The 20278-nt window shown below is 44.8% G+C and overlaps 1 protein-coding gene across 1 annotated transcript in view; it reads left to right on the forward strand.

The window, feature by feature from the left end:
- The first annotated feature begins 261 nt into the window (after positions 1 to 261).
- LOC119172823 (Thioredoxin-like) overlaps positions 262 to 20278 on the forward strand; it is a 61041-nt gene continuing 41024 nt past the window's right edge. The window contains exon 1 of the mRNA XM_075884439.1: positions 262 to 281. Coding sequence (XP_075740554.1) covers positions 277 to 281 — 5 coding nt within the window. The 5' untranslated portion in view covers positions 262 to 276. The remainder of the gene's footprint in view (positions 282 to 20278) is intronic.

Raw genomic sequence — 20278 nt, forward strand, 5'->3', positions numbered from 1 at the left:
AGAAAAGGGGGTGGTGAACGGCTGGATCAGGCGCATCTGCCTGGCATTCATGAAATAGAGGAGGCGTTGCATTAAGAGACTGAAATGTCACGTCGGAATTCGTTGACCGGTATTTCTCTTCGTCCTTCGCTTCGAGCTTGTCGAGTCTCCTCTGGCATCGCATACTTCTTCGGCCACGACGGAACCCACTAGGACTGTCCTCGGCGTTTTCCAGCGCCCTCTCTGTGAAACTGCAGGCCAACACTGCGTCTCGGCTCGGCTTCACGCTTTCGGCAAATGAAGTAAGTGCGCAGCTCCTGTGGTTGAAGTCATCCTTCAGAAGTCACGTGATTGTACCGATCCGCGCTCACACTGGCATTTCGTTCAAGGACACTCACGCATAAGATATTGTAATGCCTTTGCTCTAATAAGACAAATAATACGAGTGCATGTTACACTTGAAAAAACGTACATGGCCTACTGGGCACCAAACAACCGCTCTTAACACAATACCGTTTTCTTGCGATGAGTTTTGTGGTTCTTGTGAGGGGGACAGAACGTCAACAACGAAGTGAACGACGCGTACGCCTACAGAGACACATCGCAGATGTCAGACGCCAACTACGTATCGCGGAAAGGAAAACAGAAAACGAGGGAAGATGACCATCGATTGAATGGCGAGAACAATGCTGCCAGTGAGTGGGAAGCTGCACCGAGCAAGCGTACAGACAGTGACGATGAACAGCATACGCGTAAACAGCGCGCCTTTGACGATGTTTTCAAAGGCCCAAGGCTGTAGCTATTCGTTCCTCTGTACACCATTGTCAGTGGATCCTAAAATGTGCACACAGACAAACAGCGTGCAGTGCAGCCCAAGAGCATTTGTTTCAAAGATAAGAAGAATGCATCTGGGTCCAGCTGGACGAGCAAGGAAACATGTGTAGTCGCAAAGGATACATTCCGCTTCCGTTCCCAAATAGAATGCATGGGCAAAAGAAATTGCTTGCCATCAAAAGTTTTGCGATAGCAAAGTTCTGGGCAGCCTCTGGGAAAGCGGCAACATGAAGGCCGGAACAAGGGATGGCTGGTCTGTTTCGAGTTGGAAAGACTGCCCTTTCAAAGCATATAGCTCTCTGTCCGGAGGGCTCATGACATAGATTATTCACCCAGCCTAGCCAAAGGTAAAGAAACGCTAATCGAGTGGCAGCTGCCTAAAAAAATGTTTACCGGCACCCTCCATCTCCCCCCCCCCCAAAAAAAAGGGGGGGCTATCGTCGTTCCAGATAGACGCGGCGTTAGGTGTAAAAGAAACAAAGCAACTTCTGCCGGAAGTTGGTTCCATATATGTGGCTCAAGTTTATCGTACTGTCGATGCTGTCGAAAAGTGTGGGTAAAATGCATGTATATTCCATCGAATGATTGCACCATCTCCCGCTAAAGCGAACTATAAGTGGATGCCAAGCAGCGGGAAGATTGTTCACTCGAGCGGGAGACGATGCACTTATTTGAGAGCCAGGGCTTGCGCTAACACTGACACAGGCGGTGGTGTTAACGCTGGCACTCATCACGGCGTTGCTCAGGAGAGAAACCTGCGGAGGCGCAAAGCACGTAATGTTACACCGGTGTTTCCTTCTGGAACATGCCAACCGCTGCTGATGAGCAATGAGAGACAGAAGACGCCGATTGGACACAGATACCGGGCAGTTAACGCACATGCTGCGAATTTTGGGGGCGAAGCTTCCTATGCCATGGGTCGTGCGTCCGCATTGTATGTATGTGTGTGTGTATGTATGTATGTATGTATGTATGTATGTAGTAGTATTGATTGATTGATTGATTTATTGATTGATTTGTTTGTGATGTTTATGTCCCAAAACCACCATATGATTGTGAGAGACGCCGTAGTGGAGAGTCCGGAAATTTCGACCACCTGGGGTTCTTTAACGTGCGCCCAAATCTGAGCACACGGGCCTACAACATTTCCGCCTTCATCGGAAATGCAGCCGCCGCAGCCGGGATTCGATCCCGCGAACTGCGGGTCAGCAGCCGAGTACCTTAGCCACTAGACCACCACGGCGGGGCTAGTAGTAGTAGTAGTAGTAGTAGTAGTAGTAGTAGCAGTAGTAGTAGTAGCAGTAGTAGTAGTAGTAGTAGTAGAAGTAGTAGTAGTAGTAGATATCACTTCCATGGCCAGACTATAGAATTGCCATGCACGCACTATTTTCCATTGAGAAGGAAACCCGCGCACGTTAATCATATCGTCCAAATATGCTGAAAGTTTCGAAATTTATCAAATTAATTCCCTGTCAACCATAACACATCTAGAGTTTTAAACACGTTGGCTTGATGCCTGCAGTTTTACATTCTCGCAAGGAAAGCTAGAGAAGGTTAGTACAAATAAAACTCCATTTTAAGAAACCCAACTTTACAAGTGTCTCGCTCTGATTATCAAATTTGCATTTTCCGACAGGTACCCATAAGGTTCAATGTTGTCATTAACTGGCTGAACTCGATTTAAAGACGTCTACCCGGAATTCAATTAGCAAAAAAAAATGTAGTGATTTCCACTCCTCCCACAGATGACCTTCCTTCGAACGTGCCCTGTAACACTTCCGGGTTAAAACTTCTATCCACTCTAGTCACGATGCTAGTTTTACACTGACGACGCTGTACGTTATAGTCAGATGCGCTTTTACATAACAAATAGTGCCAGGCAGTAGTGGTTTGTTGTCCTTGCAAATACTTCCACAGAAACATGGGGTTTCGTTAGTTAGTTAGGCTTGTGCGTCAGATGGCAGATTGATCGCCTCCTTGAAACATCCTTGCTCTGCCTCCTCTCACATTAGCTGCATTCGCTCTCTCACTCTTTGAATATCGGCAGATTGTCGTAGCTTCACGTGACCATCTACGTTACCTGTATCAGTCGGATATGGGAGGAATGCACGCTTGAGCTGCCCCTAAGGGCTTTTCACACGCGCAGGTGTTTATTAGTGGCATATAAAACACCCCAGAAGCTCTCGGCTGACGCTACGTTACAGTTTCAGAGTTCGGAGTGCCAAGATTATCTCATCCTCAATTTTATGAACTTACCGGTTTAACGAAATGATTCAAGTGCCCTCATGATTTAGTGAAATCTACTTTTAGCTGCATAAATATCCCCTTCATTTGTCCACGCGAGTACAGCCACACAGTGGGGATTAGTCATAATCTGCAAAAAAAATAGCCCATTCTCAGCTAGGAAACGTATATTGTACAATGAAATAGCTGATTCTCTTGCAGAAATATCCCTCTCCATGCCGATATTTTTTTGTTTTCCTTGTAAGAGCCTGCATCACGGTGGCACGATTTCGCACACATGCAATCGACAAAGTTGATGAGACTCAGCACTGTATAATGCGGACTATAAATGCGTTTTATTTCCATGGCGCAGCGAATCTGGCTGGTTCAAGTATGGTAAAGTGCCCATCACAAAATTTTGTTGCAACGCTACCTCCCTTACTTATAATTTTCATAAGTCAGGTTTACTGAGCTCCCCCCTATGCCTTCTCTCTAATCAAAATTAAACGATTGGTCAATTTTTAATAACTTGTCGATTATTTAATGCGCTGACGAGTCACAAAGCACATACTAGTACCATCTTTTCGAAAACTAGACTTCGTGGTGGCAGCTTGGGCTAGTTGGTATGACATGACGATAGTTATAGCGCGAGAACAGAACGACGACGCAGAGACTTCGTGTCCTTCTTGTCTCTGCGTCGTCGTTCTGTTCTCGCGCTATAACTATTGTCGTCTTTGTGGTAGTGCTACGGTCTTCGTGGTGGCGCTTGGCGTCGCAAAGGTGCGAAACTTACAACGCTTGGAGGACTCCCCCCTCTTTGGCCCTAATCTGTTGCGCGGGACCAGTGGCTTACCTTGTACCTATGTTTTGGCTCGTAGCCACTATATACGGGGGATTGGCCATTAAACCGAAGGTTAATATAATCGGCGCCTGGAACTATCAGAACATGTTCTTCTTCTTTTGGGACCAGTACTTTGGTGTGCAACACAGGGATGTTTTCTTTGCCCTACAAGACTATATCACGGAGACTATCTTGCTAAAAATCTATTTTGCTAAAAAAGAATATCTTGCTAAATTCTGCTCGCATGACATAGCTAATTACTAGTAAGTGACACCACAAATCAGTAATTAACCGACTGGTAGACCTAAGAAAAACATAATGCAGAAAATACGGGAAGAATTCACCTTCTATACACTCGGTCAATCCCCTCCAACTGTTGCTTGGTTGGTTTCTCAACATCTTGGAGCAACCCACTCTGGGGGCCTTGAATCGGGTGGTGCCTTGCTTAGTAAACTAATTGACTTCTCCGGAGAAAGTGTTGAAAACGAACTCATTAGTCATTACGAGTAACAATTCAAACTATATTCGTGGAAACCGCAATGGAGCAATTCTCGACAATCAGAAGTGACGATTACCTGATTCCGATGTCGTGTCCCACCATTAAAGTTTTACTTGTGGAGGGCTGGTCTGACGATATCACCCCTCTGCCAATGAGAACTTGGCAATATAGCAAATTACTTTTTGTCATGTTCAAGATACTCTTGTATTAGAACTCGACTTCTAATTACTCCTTTTGCTGAATTAGGCTTGACCTTGTCGGAGGAAAATGTTTTAAGCTTCGGTGCCTCAGGCTTGGGATACTGCCACAGGGATGCCTTTGATGCCGCGTATAATTTCATTATAAATACTCAACGTGTACTATTTTAATCTGGTGTATAAAATTATTCGTCATTTCGTTAGGTTAACATCTAAACTTACAAAATGGCTCCCATGAGGGTAATACGGCAGTCTGGAATACAAACTCAAAAGCATATCACTTGTAGTTAGATTGAATATTTTACGTAATATTGTCATTTATTTCTTTATTTTTAGTTTTTAATTTTATAGCTTGCCTAACATAACATTTAACAGTCTCAGCGTTGCATTCTTGGCCAATCCCTCAAAATGGGTACGTGCCATTTAGCTAGGGAAAACAAACAAACAAACTGAAATATGCCACACTTAACATTCAAATATTTTTAACTCTACGTGAAAAATTATTACAGCGTTGAAAACGCTCCTGTGGCTTAACTAAATGTGATTGCGCCAAATGAAAGAGGCACCGAAAGTGGCGATGGCTGTGTGCCACGTGTGGAGGTCAAGAAGAAGAAGAAGAAGAAGAAGAAGAAGAAGAAGAAGAAGAAGAAGAAGAAGAAGAAGAAGAAGAAGAAGAAGAAGAAGAAGAAGAAGAAGAAGAAGAAGAAGAAGAAGAAGAAGAAGAAGAAGAAGAAGAAGAAGAAGAAGAAGAAGAAGAAGAAGAAGAAGAAGAAGAAGAAGAAGAAGTGCTCGCTAGGCACCTATTCTTACTGAATTAAGTCGTCGATTCTTGACCGATCCCCCTGAGTGGGTACGAGCCATGGCTGTGGAATCATCATCATCATCGTCGTCGTCATCATAGGCGCGCGGTGTTCTCGCTGCATCTGCGGTCGGAAGCTGACTACCAGAACCAGTGCTTTAGGGGCTTCACCTAGTTTATTGAAGCCTAATAATCTTCAGGTCATGTCAACCGCTGTTGTTCCAAAGCGCAAGAGAAGGATGAAATGGAAGCCAAAGCAGTCTTGCGGTTACGAATCGACCGGTAGAAGCCCTGACAACATGCCACCCAACGTGGAAACCAACCTGCGAAAACTCCTTGACCATTTCGAGATGCAAGAGCGAGCTGATCAAGGTAAGCGACAGTCTACTGATGCCAGAAACGCTACGCAAGGATTTAATTCGCAGGGCCTCGCTAAAGCTAAAATAGCACAACTGCCCGGACGAGGCCGAACGAGGGCAAGCAATTCGGTGAAGATAAATGCAGTGTGAGCCCCTTCAAATCTGCCGCAGGTCAAAATGGTTTCACAACCAACGAAGTCTTCATACAAGCCACTCCGAAACCGAAGATCACCGAGTTAAACTCGGTGCACATTATGAGACAGCTACGAGATGTCTTGTGCGAGTATGGTCTCTCCGAAGAAGATGACCTGCGGAAAGCGCCAATTATTTCACAAGTTCAGATTATTGTTAACATGCACGGCACGATCACAGCTTTCCTGGACCACTCTCCAGGATTTGAAGTTAGTTATGGATATTTGTATACGCTCGCGTACCACCACAACTCCGACAATGATGACGACGTTCTGGATGAAACTTCTACCGCGTCGTGTAGTGACTGCACCATGCAGGACGCGATGGCTGGTGATGGCGTGCATCAACGAACAAGAGTGATTTCCTCAGACAGCAGTTTCTACGTGCCTGACGGGGTTGGTGGAAACAATGAACCGACTACGTGTAGAATGAGGAATACCCAGAGCCAGGTCTCTTCACTGCGTATTCGCCTTTCACGTGCATTGTTGGCCATGCAGCAAACGTGCGATGCTGACGCGCAGACAGAAGGATGCGAGCCTGCTCGGACCTCTGAGTTGAAGTCCGGCCTGCGACGCACAAATTACGGGTCCCAAGAAGAAGCTGAATGCTATTTGAGAAAGTCGAGCCCTCGAAGCAGAGCACATCGGGAAGCCCAAAGCCACGGCCATTCTTCTGTCTGCCACCACGGCATCAAGCCAAAGCCTATGAGAAGTCACACTCGTTTCCATTTCGCCCAACGCCATCATCAATGTCCCTGATACGTAGGAAATCGCCACCGCGTCGTCGAAAAAAGTTCGAGGAGATGACATGTGCCTTTGTTATCAGTGCGAGGTGTCGCCCAAAGCCCACACCACGTTGAAGATATCCACCGCTTCCACTCAAGACCGAAGAGGAGGCTCGCTCCCTACCTTCTCGAACTGCCCTGTTAGTGTGCCCGTGGCGTCATGACCCAAGGAGCCACGACCCAAGGCCGAGAAATTGTCATGTTCCATTTCAACTCTTCAAAATGCTCTGCCAAAGTCCCAGTCGCGTCGACGATTGCTACCACTGTCTGGACAAAATAACCATGCAGGAGAATATCCATACATTTCCTATAGTACCAGCGCTTACGCTGCGTCAAGGACTCCCACCGCTTCCTTCCAAGGCCAAAAGGAAAACACAGATGCTGCCCATTGGTCAACATCCCGGCCATTCTGTCCGTTACATCGGGGTTCAGCCGTGTCTCAACACACGGCAGAGGAAAATCACCGTATGCTTCCCAGTAGCCCGAAACCACGGTGAATACCCTCTATTTACAAAAGCTTTACGAAGACAGCAGAGTGGCAACCAGAGCAAGAGGGCCGTCGATGACTTGGCCAACAAAAGCAGATGACCGCTGCACGCTGGGACGTCGAGTCTACGCAGTCCAGTCAAGGAGCATCACCGGCAAAGAGCAAGGCCAAAAAGCAGATATCCAGACTAGACTAGTACCAGTAGTATAGACAAAGAGGCCCGACTATAAGGAACGAGGTATCCGCATCCACATGGACCAGTTGCGGCGTTCTCAAGGGGGATTTTCCCGCTTGACCTTCAATACCATCGTTGACATGGTAATAAGACATCTTGAATCTCAAGGAAACCGTTCAAAGTCATCTGAAGGACGAAACGTGTTACTCTGGGGAAAAAGTTATAAGCTTGCCTTTTTTGATAGCACTGTAAGATTTGTGTCGCTTTTTGTTTGAACTCAATTATCATTATTTGTCACAATCTGAATTACAGCTAACTTTTTCCTATTGTCAAATCTGCCTGCCTTTTCTATAATGCAAGATGGTACGCCAAAATGGACACGACAATTACGTAGATGCTTCTTTTAAGGACAGGCAAGGGCGCATACATATGAAAACCCATATTGCAATTAAAAAATTAAAGTAAAAAATTGGCCCCGTATCTGCATGTAATCAGCAAGTGTCGAAAGATGATACTCTTGCGTGTGGAGAGAGTGAACAAGACATTTATTTGATGTTCTGCGCAAAAAAATCGGTGAATGGTATTCTGGAGGCGCTGCGTTAGAGTGTCTCGAGCGTGCAGCGGAGGTGAACGAGCACATCAAGTCACGTCACACGTGAGACAAAAGCGCCATCTGGCAGTTGTCTTAGAAAACAAAATGCGTGGCTCCGAGACGGGTGTGCGCGCCCATCTCAGAGTTGATAAGGTGTAGAGCGCAAGGCGATGGGTAGGTGCCACCACCGTTTCATTTTAGCAAAGCGTTGGAAACACTCTCCTTTCCGTGGGAAACACTCTCCTTTCCGTGCAAGTGTTGCATGGTCAGCGCAGCGTGATAAGCGCTATGGTCCTTAATATTACTTATGTATGACTTTTCTGGTAAGAGAAGCACATGCAGAATATATACGTGTTGTTGTGGTGCCCCAGACATGCCCAATAATTGCTTTTTAATTGTCAATTGCACAAGCATGAACGCTCAACCTTGAGCAACATATGTGGGCGCTGCGGATGGGGTCGACCGTTTCAAGTACCCGATGTCGTTAAGAGTGGACAAACAGACAAATGTACAGACAGACGGACAGACAGACAGACAGACAGACAGACAGACCAAAATTTTTGCGCCGAAGGTCCCCAAGAAAGACTATCGTCTTTAAAAGTAGCGAAGCCATATTGCGTAGCGAAATCTGCATGCACCCCTCCCTGTAAACATGCTGTTGAAATCTAAAAGAAAATGGATTATTGTCTTGGCTAAATCTGTCCGTAAGTGGTGCGCTTCTCTGTGCAAAATTTTTTCATTATATAAAGCAGTGCTTCTCGAGGCTAAAAGAGCGGAAGGTGCTGCTGCGCTTAGTAGAGGTTTCATTCCCTATCCAGGCATCTACGGCCATAGATGAAAGCTGATTATTCACAGAAGTACCTTCGTGTACATCGATGCAAGCGCATTTTGAAGAACAACACCAGGGAGCGCAGAATATTTGGAGGCTTTTACTATAGTGAGCTTCATTGTTCACAGTTTTGTTGTAATATGGCTATTTAATCAAGCTGCGCGGTTCGCATAGAGAAAGCCCTCCCTCCAGCGTTCTTCCGTGCATTCAGCCTTTTAATGAAATTGATCTAACCTCACAAAAACAACATTAGGGTTTTTTCACATATCATAGGAAACATGTCACATTTAGCTACCCTGTGTGGTCGTGCCGCACCAGTTGGTTTTCATAAACCTGCTTAGGTATGTGCCCGCATTATTTAGTTATTCAGTGCGAACGAATCTCGCGAAGAGTCAGCGCAGCTGATTGAACTATTTTCTTCATATAAATCCCGGGACCACACAAATGAAAAATTTCTTATTGGTGCCGTGCCATTTGTTCGGTGTTATATATATAGCTCGCTCGTGCAGCCCAGCCTATTGCTGGAGAACAAGTACTCCTTCTTTATTCGAAAACGTGATCGCTCTTATAAATAAGGCTTGTGACTTTGAGTGGGCTTTCATTTAACGGCAACTCCATATTTGGACCGTCACGGTAAAAAAAAAGGTTTTGAAGACCAAATTAATGGGTTTTTTTTTTTCTTTTTAGAATTAGACGTATACAGCGCATATGAAAGAACCCCGATATGGAGGAAATACCACCCGCTTCTCCTACAGGGGGGACTCGAGTAAATGAGTCACATATTGGTAGGGGCATCACATGAATTTTGCGTAACAGGGTATGGTTTGAGAATGCTTAAGTGTTATTTCGTCTTTATTATTCTTATTTATTAATTGAATAAGAAGTGTTGCCTTCAACGAGCGGTGGGACGCTGATGTTGAGTTGTGTCCCACTACTTTCGAATACGAAGCATTTCTTAGCGAACTTCAGCTACTTTGAGCTCATCTATCTATCTATCTATCTATCTATCTATCTATCTATCTATCTGTCTATCTATCTATCTATCTATCTACCTATCTATCTATAGCCGCCTACGACTTTTAGCTCTCCTAGCCGTTTCGATAATGATATCGACACCAAACCTGGTATGGCATAACATGACTGTAGGAAGAACATGTCATACTGGTCATAACATGAAAATCATATGTTTGTCATGAATGTCATGATTTACATTTCATAATCCTGCAGCTCATGCAGTGGTTTCGTTCACATGGCACGTTGCAAAACTGGTATTGTATGACATGATTGCATTGTAAACACAAGCGACAGACCCTTACATGAAAATCATGACATGCGTGTCATGTAACAACATGACTACATGCCACGCTCATGATGCGCTGGCCGCCGTTTCGCGAGCGTCACATATACCGAATTTGGTATTACGGTACGTGAATGGATGACAAAGGTATGATACTGGGGCAAGCGTGATGAACATGAGATGCGTGTCATGTAACAACATGACTACGTGCTACGCTCATGATTCGCTCGCGGCTGTTTTGCTAGCTTCACAAGTACCAAATTTGGTATTACGCGACGCAAAGGACGACATGCGTAAATAACACATCCAAACATGATAATTACGACATGCGTGTCATGCCACAACATGACTACATGCCACACTCATGGTGCGCTCGCGGCCGTTTCGCTAGCTTCACAGGTGCTAAATTTGGTATCACGTGACTTCAATGGATAACGAAGGTATGTGACTGGTGAAAACATGATAATCATGAGATATGCGTGTCATGTGAGAACATGACTACACGCCACAGTCAAGGCGCCAATACACTTCGACGTGACGCGGTGCGCGAGCTCACCGGCGTTCATTTGGTCGCGTCACACCGGCGTTGCCACGCCAGGCGCTGGTTGCTTTGACGCATGCACGTTTCAGCACGTCTGGCGTCCCTTCATCACGAAAAGACGGAGATGCAGTGTTGTCTGTGTAACGCATCGGCGCAAAAGGCAGCATGTCGCATTTCACGCCGGTTGTCGTCGGGCCGCGCCGACGGACGCCGGTCGCTCCTGGCGTCAGATAGTGTGCTCGCGTTTTGCTAACCTAGAGTCGCTGCGCCCAGCGTGCGCGCGCGTCAACGATTCATTGGAGTATATTGGGCCCTTCATGATGTGCTCGTGGCTGTTTTGCTAGCTCCCTATATACGAAATTTAGTGTTACGTGACGTGAATGGATGACTAAATTGTATGACTGGTGCAAACATGATAATCCTGACACGCTTGTCATGTAAGAACATGAAAAAACATACCACGTTCATAGTGTGCTTGCGGCCGTTTCGCTAGCCCCACATATACTAAACTTGGTATCACCTGACGTGAATAGATGACGAAGGTAAATGACACATCCGAGCACGATATTCATAACACGGAAGTCATGTACGGCATTATTTACCTCCACCTCGTAACGTTGTGCTGATCTTAAAGTGACATATCAACCTTTCTCATTCGTGCTTCGCATATCATCGATTCCCTCTGTACGTGGGATCTGCCTTTTTTTTTTCATTTCATAGATGTAGCTACCACCAAAAAACGCCAGTGAGATTTATGATTCATTGAAAATATTTTGTTTGAAGCACTGAGTGGTCAAGTTAGCGAGCACAAATACATACAAAACACAATATGCATCTACTAATGTGCAATACTCGTTGGTAGTTAGCGTCTAAAAGAAAAAAAGCGTGTTTCTACGGAACTGTCCAGCAGAAAACTTTGCTATATTCAATGCTGTCTTTTAAGTCCCCTGATAAAGATAAAAGAATTTTCTCTCCTTAGAATCACAGAAAGGGGCCTGCTGCTTCATTATAATGAAGTTCAGAGTATCAGCTTGTACAGTTTCGTCGCTTCATCGGTAATGCGTGACCAAGTACAGCCATAAACTGCCCGTTGGCATAATAATAATTCATCAAATTTTTGTCAGAGCATAAGCGACTTTGCATGGGAAATAAGTCTAATGTAGTTTACATAGGCACAAAATATTATGGTTCTGGTAAGTAAAGAAAGAAAAAAGATATTCCTACACAATCTTTCGTTATTTTGCCAATTTTATTGGAACGTATATAAATTACACATTAGTTATGTCCAATATCTTTTCATAAAAACCTTGAACTGCACTTCCTCTGAAGGCACACTAAATTCCGCTTTGTTATGTTGAATAGTTTCGCCATATTCGCAGTACAACGAAGTCTTGTACGGCGAAAAGGCTTTTGTTGCTCATAATATTTTCATTGCTACTAGGTAACGCTTCCGACCAGGCAATAAAATCAGATGTCATTAAAAAAAGAGGGGGGGGGGGGGGGGTAATATTCTTTCTGAAGTATCCCAATTCAGTTTTCTTTGTGATGCGCAGCGAGCCCAGTGCAACCACAAACAACGCGTAAAAGGCGGAGTAGTTGCGACCAGAGTGGGACCACCGCCTAAAGAGACGACAAAGCATGAAAGCCTCAAATGCAACCAACAATGTAGTGCTAGTGCAGCTTTATAAGTTAATAGGCGCAAGGTAGCCTATATCAGAAGATATAACATGGAGAGAATTGAGCAGGCTGTAAAAAGCGGCAGAAGTCTAAAAGCTTAGAAGACAAACTTGCGCTTAGGCGAAAATCGGATGTATGCATTTAGGAATAAATAAGGCAATGTCATAACCAATATAGTATATTTAGCGGAGGAGTTCTACAGGAAGCTGTACTGGAAGAGAAACAACCAAGATGATATCGTAAGAAGTAATAATATCCCAGAGGAATTCAACATCCTACCAGTAACGACAGGTGAAGTAATAAAAGCCATAAAACGAATACAAAGAGGCAAAGCCACTGGTTAGGATAAGGCCACCACGGACCTGCTGAACGATAGCGGGAAATTGTGTTAGTTAAACTTGGCACCTTATAGACAAAGTATCTCTCTACGGGATAGATACCAGAATCTTGAAAGAACGCCAACATTATTTTAGTACATAAAAAAGTAGATGTCAAAGATTTGAAAAATTGCAGGCCAATCACCTTACTGTCCATTTCCTGCAAACTGTTTACAAAAATAATAGCTAATAAAATTAAGAGGACATTAGAGTCTAATCAAAAAAAAAGACCAAGCATCATTTCGTACAGACTACTCCACAATATACCATATCCATACTATCAATGAGGTAATAGAGAATGCACAGTATACAACTAGCCCCTATACATAGCTTTCATAGATTACGAGAATACATTTGACTCAGTCGAGACATCATCAGTGATGCGGGCACTACGAAATCAGGGCATCAGCGAACACATAAACATACTGGAAGAAATCTACAGCGGATCCACAGCCACCATAGTTCTCCATAAAAAAAGCTACAGAATGCCAATAAAGAGGGGGGTAAGACAGAGAGACACGATCTCTCCAATGCTATTCACAACGTGTGTACAGGGGGTTTTCAGGGCCCTCGATTGGCAAGAGTTAGGGATAAGGGTTAATAGAGAGTATCTTAGTAACCTGTGATTCCCTGGTGACATTGTCTTGATGAGTAACTCAGGGAAAGAATTGTAGATCAAGATTTCTGAACTTTACACAGAAAGCAGAAGAGTAGGCCTGAAAATTAATATGCACAAAACTAGAGTAATGTGGAACAGTTTCAGCAGAACGCAGCTCTTTGCTATAGGTGGAGAGACGCTGGAAGTTGTAAAGAAACATGTCTACTTAGGACATGTAATAAGCGCGGAGCCAAACCACGAGATTGAAGTAACTAGAAGAACACGAATGGGGTGTATCACATTCGGCAAGCATTCTCAAAATAATGAAAGGTAATCTGTCACTAACCCTCAGGAGTGAAGAATATAACAGCTGCATCTTGCCAGTACTTACCTACGGAGCAGAAACCTGGAGGCTTACAAAAAGGGTTCAGCCTAAATTGAAGACGACGCAGCAAGCGATGGAAAGGAAAATGATTGGTGTAACCTTAAAAGACAAGAAGAGAGCAGGGTGGATCAGGGAACAAACCGGGGTAGAGGATTTCATAGTTGAAATCAAGAAGGAGAAATGTACATGGGCCAGGCCCGTAGCACGTAGGCAGGATAACCACTGGTCATTAACGGTAACTGACTGGATTCGCAGAGAAGGCAAACGCACGAAGGGGAGACAGAAAGGCAAGTGGGTCGATTAGATTAAAAGAGCTTGTAGGTATTACGTGGCAGAAAACAGCACAAGACTGGGTTGATTGACGGATCATGGAAGAGGTCATTGCCCTGCAGTGGCCGTAGTGATCAAGCTGATGATGATATAACTACACCCTCTTCCGGGTGTAGTTATAACGGGAGTGCCCAAACATACATTTCTTTGCAAAAGGCTGGCCCAAATGAGATTTACTACCATGTTTTGTGGGCTATAACTTCCGCGTCTGCTGACCATAACATCCGGGAAACCAAGATTAACTGGCAATATCGACCGTGATGAGCTCACTGTATACATAAGGGCAGGCTAAAAAAAATGAGAGGATCTGTAGCGCTTTACAGCCTATACCTTCCTTGACTCTTCCATATTTCATTCATAGCGCCGTGTATACATGGCGTTATGAAGAAGTAGAAAAGTGTACCGCGCTGATCAATCATGCTTTAGCGAAGATCTGCACGTATAGGTTGGGCTTCTAATCCCTGAGAAAATGCGTGAAAAGAAGTTGCACCAACATAACCTTTACGTTTCCTATACACTGCGGAAACGGTTACAGTCTGGCCGCAGCTGAAGATACCGGGTTGCGAAGGTTCGCGACAAAGCGACAAAGATTGACATCTGTTTCGGAGTCAGAGGCGGATTGTGTATCGTGTGCATTATAGTATTTCTCTATGGCAATTCCACAAGGGTGCACACATCAACACCAAATTGGAAAAAAAGGTGCCGTATAAATGCGTGTGATGGCACTGTAGTGGTCTTTTTTTCTATCTTTATTTTCTTTCTTTTCATTTTGCTTCATTTAAAAACTCACAGTAATGTCCCGGAGTAAGGAACTAGCTAGAAGGCGCTTCTGAGACGCGCATATACCGACGAACGTTCATTGATTAAGGAAAAAAAGAAAGAAAGAAAGAAAGAAAGAAAGAAAGAAAGAAAGAAAGAAAGAAAGAAAGAAAGAAAGAAAATGAGGAAAGGAAGGAAAGATAGAAAGAGAGACGGAAAGAAGGAAAGAAAAAGAAAGAGAAGGAATGAAAGCAAGAAAAAAGAGCCAAAGAAAGAAAGAGAGAGAGAGCAAGAGAGAAAAAAAGAAATGAACAAGAAAAAGAGCAAGAAAGAAAATAAGAAGGAAAGCAACACGTTCTCCGTCTCATTTGCCCGATCACAAAACGACGAGAGTCACCCTTCCGATATCACGTCCACTCGTTTCTGCGTCTCAAAAAGGCTTACCTCGTCACGGGTACGTGCTCCCTATTTCTTTCTTTCTCTCTCTCCCTATCTCTGTCGAAGATATCACGTTGTCCATGCTCCCCTTCGTTCTTTCCAACGTACAAGAACATTCGGTCATCCCGGCAAAAGCGAAAAGAGCGGCGGGTGATGCCGGCCTCGAGCGTGGCAGATTCAAATTGAGACAAATCTTGATTGATGACGATACGGATTTTGCTTGTCTTTTCCTCTCCCCACAAAAAAGAAGAAACTTTTTTTTCGTTCCAGGGTTTGAATAACCGGTCAACGTCGACCGAAAAAGAGATAAAGGCCGGAGAATCGAAACGATAAGCAAGGAGAAAACGAGCTGTATGTGGACGCACATGTAGTGAGAGACGGAAAAACAACGGCGGAAGACGCGTATGACGGAAAAGGGGGCGCCGGAAGAAGACGGAAAGCGACACTCGCCGATAAAGAGACGGCACGCGACATACGAGTTTCGTAAAAGTCAACCTATAGCTTCCTTCCTGGGACACAGGGCCTTTTTCCTCTCCAGGCATAAACAAAAGCACTCACACACGCGTATTCTCCCTCACTCACTCACGCAGAACGCACGCACGCACGCACGCACGCACCAACCAATCTCGCTAATGGACACGCAGCTGATGCGCGCGCGCCCTCGCGGCTAGGCTTAACGCGAGAGAAGCCGATGTCGGCGACACCTAGCTTTTCCATTCGCTCCTCGTTTTCACTCCGTTCTCTCCCGCTTCGGTGCACGTCTTATTTATTCATTTCTTCTCGGTTCCGCATAGTTTTCGTTGCGCTTCCTTTTCTCATAAACGCGCCTGAGCGAGCCGAACGAGCATCCAATAGCTTATAATAACCGAACACCCCTTTTCGTTTCCTTCGGCCATTTGCTGCAAACATATACATACTATGGCTTTAGAAGGAATGGTAAAATAACGATCCGCTCGCTCCTACTTCTGCTTTTTTTTTCTCTCAAGTGTGTCTGAAGTTAATCCGTGCGAGGCGCTTAGCTTGTGACTGGGTGCTTGTTTTTTTTTTTCTTATGCCAGAAACTCGGAGCAATTTCGGAGGAACAAGCCTTGATGGCCAAATATGCTGCACACACGTAAGTCTTTCACAAGGGTTCGCTGCGTTTTCGTAAGGGTTCGCTGGTGTTCCTGCCCCGTTACAAAACTGTAAGCCCCTCTATACCGCGTCCCAGTGGAGTATTAGCAGCGTTACATCTTCAGCTGTTAACCGTGCATGCGTACAGCTCTTACCTTCATCTGAAAAGAACAAAACAAATATAAGCTTTCTGAGAGACGTTGGTTTTCGCGCATGTATATACAGGATGCTTCAAAAACTACATCCAAAATCCTTAAAATATGAGAAAATACGATATTTCATCACTGCCTTCCCAACTGCCTTTCCGCCGGTGGCAGGCGTCTCGGGATGTTGAGAGACATAATTTGTGACAGCAAATGAAAATGTCAAGTTAATTATGTTTTTTTTTATTAGAAGAGTTAGGCAGTTATGTCTAAGGCGTGAATTGAAGTTCTTCATGCGAAGAAACCAACGCAGCTTCGAGATATAAAAAATTCGGCGTCGAGTAATTATTCTGTCCTAATGAAATCCAACCAAAGTCAAGGGTGAAGCCGAAACCAAAGCACCAACGAGCACAACGAGCAAGCCGCCAGAACTACATCATTGCTTAGGACGGTAATTACAGAGGGGTACTTCTTGCGTGCATGTTAACTTGGGTTCTCAATGCGTTCTGCGATTGCAAGCGTAGACCGCACCCCCACGTAACCATGTCGGTTGACGGTCTATATAACGACACTCCCTCATTCTGGACGTAGCCGAATTATATAACAGTTGCGCTCTTCCGCGTTTTTGTTTCCGCGCTGAACTCGAGCGAGTACTGCGCAATCATTACTATATAGAGGCCGCTTCTTCGAAATCTCGAAGATGCAAAGGGTTCACCGCACGAAGTATATCAATTATCCCAGTTAGCATAGCCACCTACCTCCACTACTCAACTAAATAAAAAGGTAAATTATTTTACATCTACCAAATACAGTGTCAAATGATGTGTTTAGCCATCTCAAGGTGCCTGGCTATAGAAGAAGTGTAATCGCGAAGGTATCGAACAACAATATCATTTGCCTGATTTGTTTATAATTGAGGGCGCAATTGAAACACCTGGTTATAGAATATGTCAGACAGCCAGGAAGAACAGAATATCTACATTGCACTGCACGAGAGTGCCAGTAATTAGGACGCTTTGGAACTCCGAAGGCGCCTCGTCCATATGTCTCCATTTGTGCAACTCTGTACTACATTCAGATGAAAACTTCGCCACCGTTATTGGCGCCGGATTGGCGCCTAACTCGCAGGTAATTTGGTATTTGCGCACGCCAGAGCTTTATAGCTCGGCCAGCTGGTGCTAAAGGCTCCCGATAAAATCGGCTGGTTAAAGGTATAGCTAGCGCGCTCACTATAGTACATCAGTGAAAGGGTGATAACGCACCTATACATGGACTCCATCAGAACACAGAGGATGCCCCGTCTAGCACCGGATTTGGCGCCTGCCCAGGCTTTGAATTTACATATTGGACTTTGAATTTACATATTGGACGGTGATACATGGTACGGTTGTGCAAGCAGGTTTATGATTACCAGAGGGTGTGTTACGCCGAACTTAATGTGGCACGTATAAAGCAAACATGGTTTGCTACTTACGCCCTTAAAAGGAGCAAGAAATGGACGCAAGGTGTTTGAAGGTTAAATGAGTGGAGAACTGATGTGACGCGTGGTACCCTGGCGCAAAAAGAGAGTTCCTGCTCCAAGCTGTGTTCATAAAGGGCCATTTTGATTAAAATATGACACAACCACGTAGAAAGCAACTTGTACAGGTACGCGTCACGGAACCATGGTGATTAGTGATGGGTGATGATCCAATATTTGCTGATTGAGTTCGTAATTTCTGTTGAACGCTAAGCCGTAGCTAAGGATATTTTTTTCACGAACCACAAGAAGGAAATCTCCGTAATGACACGGTTAAGTTGCAGAGAACTCTACAGGTACCCCAGAGAGATTAGTGAGGACTACCTGGCAGTTATTGTATGCAAAAGTATAAAGTAGGCACATATTGCCAGCGATATATGTGAGCTTTGGAGCCGAAAGTCGACGGATATCATAGAGACACGATGTAACGTTGTATATCACGCAACGTTGACAGATGGAAAGAGATTGCTCTAGATTATAAGAGGGAGTGCGCTCGGAGAAAAGTCACCGAACGCCCGCAACAGACTCGCCACCCTTTCAAAAATGCGATACAGTGGTTGTCAAGGTAACGATAAAAAAAATCGAAGCCCTTCCCCACTAGGGAAAAGGCGAGGACACCCATTTTCCCAAAACAGCGACCATCTGCTGAACGCTGTATTCGGGCTGAATGGGCATGACGTCTTTCATGTTTTCTTTCCAGCGTTCCTCAGCTGGTATAAAACGATCCAACGAAAGGACCATGGCGCGATCACGAGAATGTGCGTTGGGAATTTAATTTTCTCGAAGTTGGAATTTTCTTGAAGTGTGCAATGCCTGATACCGACTAAACGTGTTGTCCAGCAGATCGCTTTTAGTCGCCAACACGAAATTGTGTTACAATGAAGCGCCCATAGACAGTGTACCGCTTCCTACTTGTTTTTTTTTTTACATCGTCGGTGGAAGGCTCCAGTTCAGATCACAATGAGCAAGTGGTGCATGGTCTCGTGTTCATGAAACACTCCGTTTCATATCGGGGGGACCCGGGTTCAAACCCCAACTCTGAAAAAAAAGTCATTGTTTTATTTATTACTTGATACGCGTCAGCTGTGCATTAGGAGGGTTTACAGCAGGTGAGAAGGGTCTTTTTTGGAACAACACCATCGGCACTTTTACAGGTCGGTCAACACAAGCTTCGCTTGCATAATTGAGGCCACTGTGTTTGAAAAAACTGGCTTTTTGTAGGCCTATCTCTTGTAGGCCTATAGTTACAACAAGTGATATGTTTGGAGTGGCAAACGCTTTACGCTTTATTGTAAATCTGATGATGTGTCTTTTTTCGTGTCTTGAATGCTGAAGAAGACATTCATATGCTCCGTGAAGTAGTTACCAATGGTGGTAGCTATGACTTCTCTATAACTTGCTAATCTGGCCTTCCTTTGCTTCAGCGCTTCAACAGTCCTCATTGCTTAGCAGCATGCAATTCGAGTGTCTCTTACGTTTTTTGCGCTGTAATATATGAAATTAGTGAAGACTGCTACTGCGTTCATTGGTTATGTAGATTGATGCAATTCAAATATCTGTCAGGTCCTGCAGCGTTGGCGGCGGCCGCGTCCAGGACAGTGAAGACACTGAAGTCTACTCAGTGCCATGCGAGGGGCCTTCTGACCACGATATCTAACTTGTGACGAGTCGAAAAGCGACGAGACGAAACACCATGGCCTCTTCATCACCGAATACACCGAATGAAACAGCAGCACGCATATCAGAGGCCAACACCGCCATTTCCGTTTCTGTGGACACCAACGGCATTACGAAGCGCCTCAACAGGCAGTCTGTTTCGGCGCTTCTCTGGTGCCAGGCGAAATCATAGATATCCGAGTGAAGCCGCGTGAGAACATCGTGGCTATTAATGTTCTGCATGCAACCTCGCTGAATGCACTAAGAAACGTGACAGAACTGGATGGAATGAACGTCTGCTCCTACATCCGAGTAGGCTCTGACGTCATCACCGGCGTCGTCTAAGACGTTGATGCTGGGATTCCAAGCTCTGACTTGTGTGGCCCCATTGAACCAGCTAGCAGAGCTGTATACCATAATCGCGAAGGTTGCTCGTCTGCGTACATTTCTAGATCGACTCGCTACTTTCTTATGTAAAGGTAGGCCACTTCGGACAAATATTTGTCGCACTCTGTAATTTTTGTCTTTCTTATGTTGTCCCGACAGAAGCGCCGAAAACTAGCAGGGTGGGATAGAATGGCGGAAGAAGGAATACGTCACGCGCGCCTCCTGACATTGAGCCTTTTTCTCTTTCTCCTTTTTTTTTAACACGTGA

Source organism: Rhipicephalus microplus, unplaced genomic scaffold, assembly GCF_043290135.1.
Source record: "Rhipicephalus microplus isolate Deutch F79 unplaced genomic scaffold, USDA_Rmic scaffold_32, whole genome shotgun sequence".
In the NCBI taxonomy this organism is placed as follows: domain Eukaryota; kingdom Metazoa; phylum Arthropoda; class Arachnida; order Ixodida; family Ixodidae; genus Rhipicephalus; species Rhipicephalus microplus.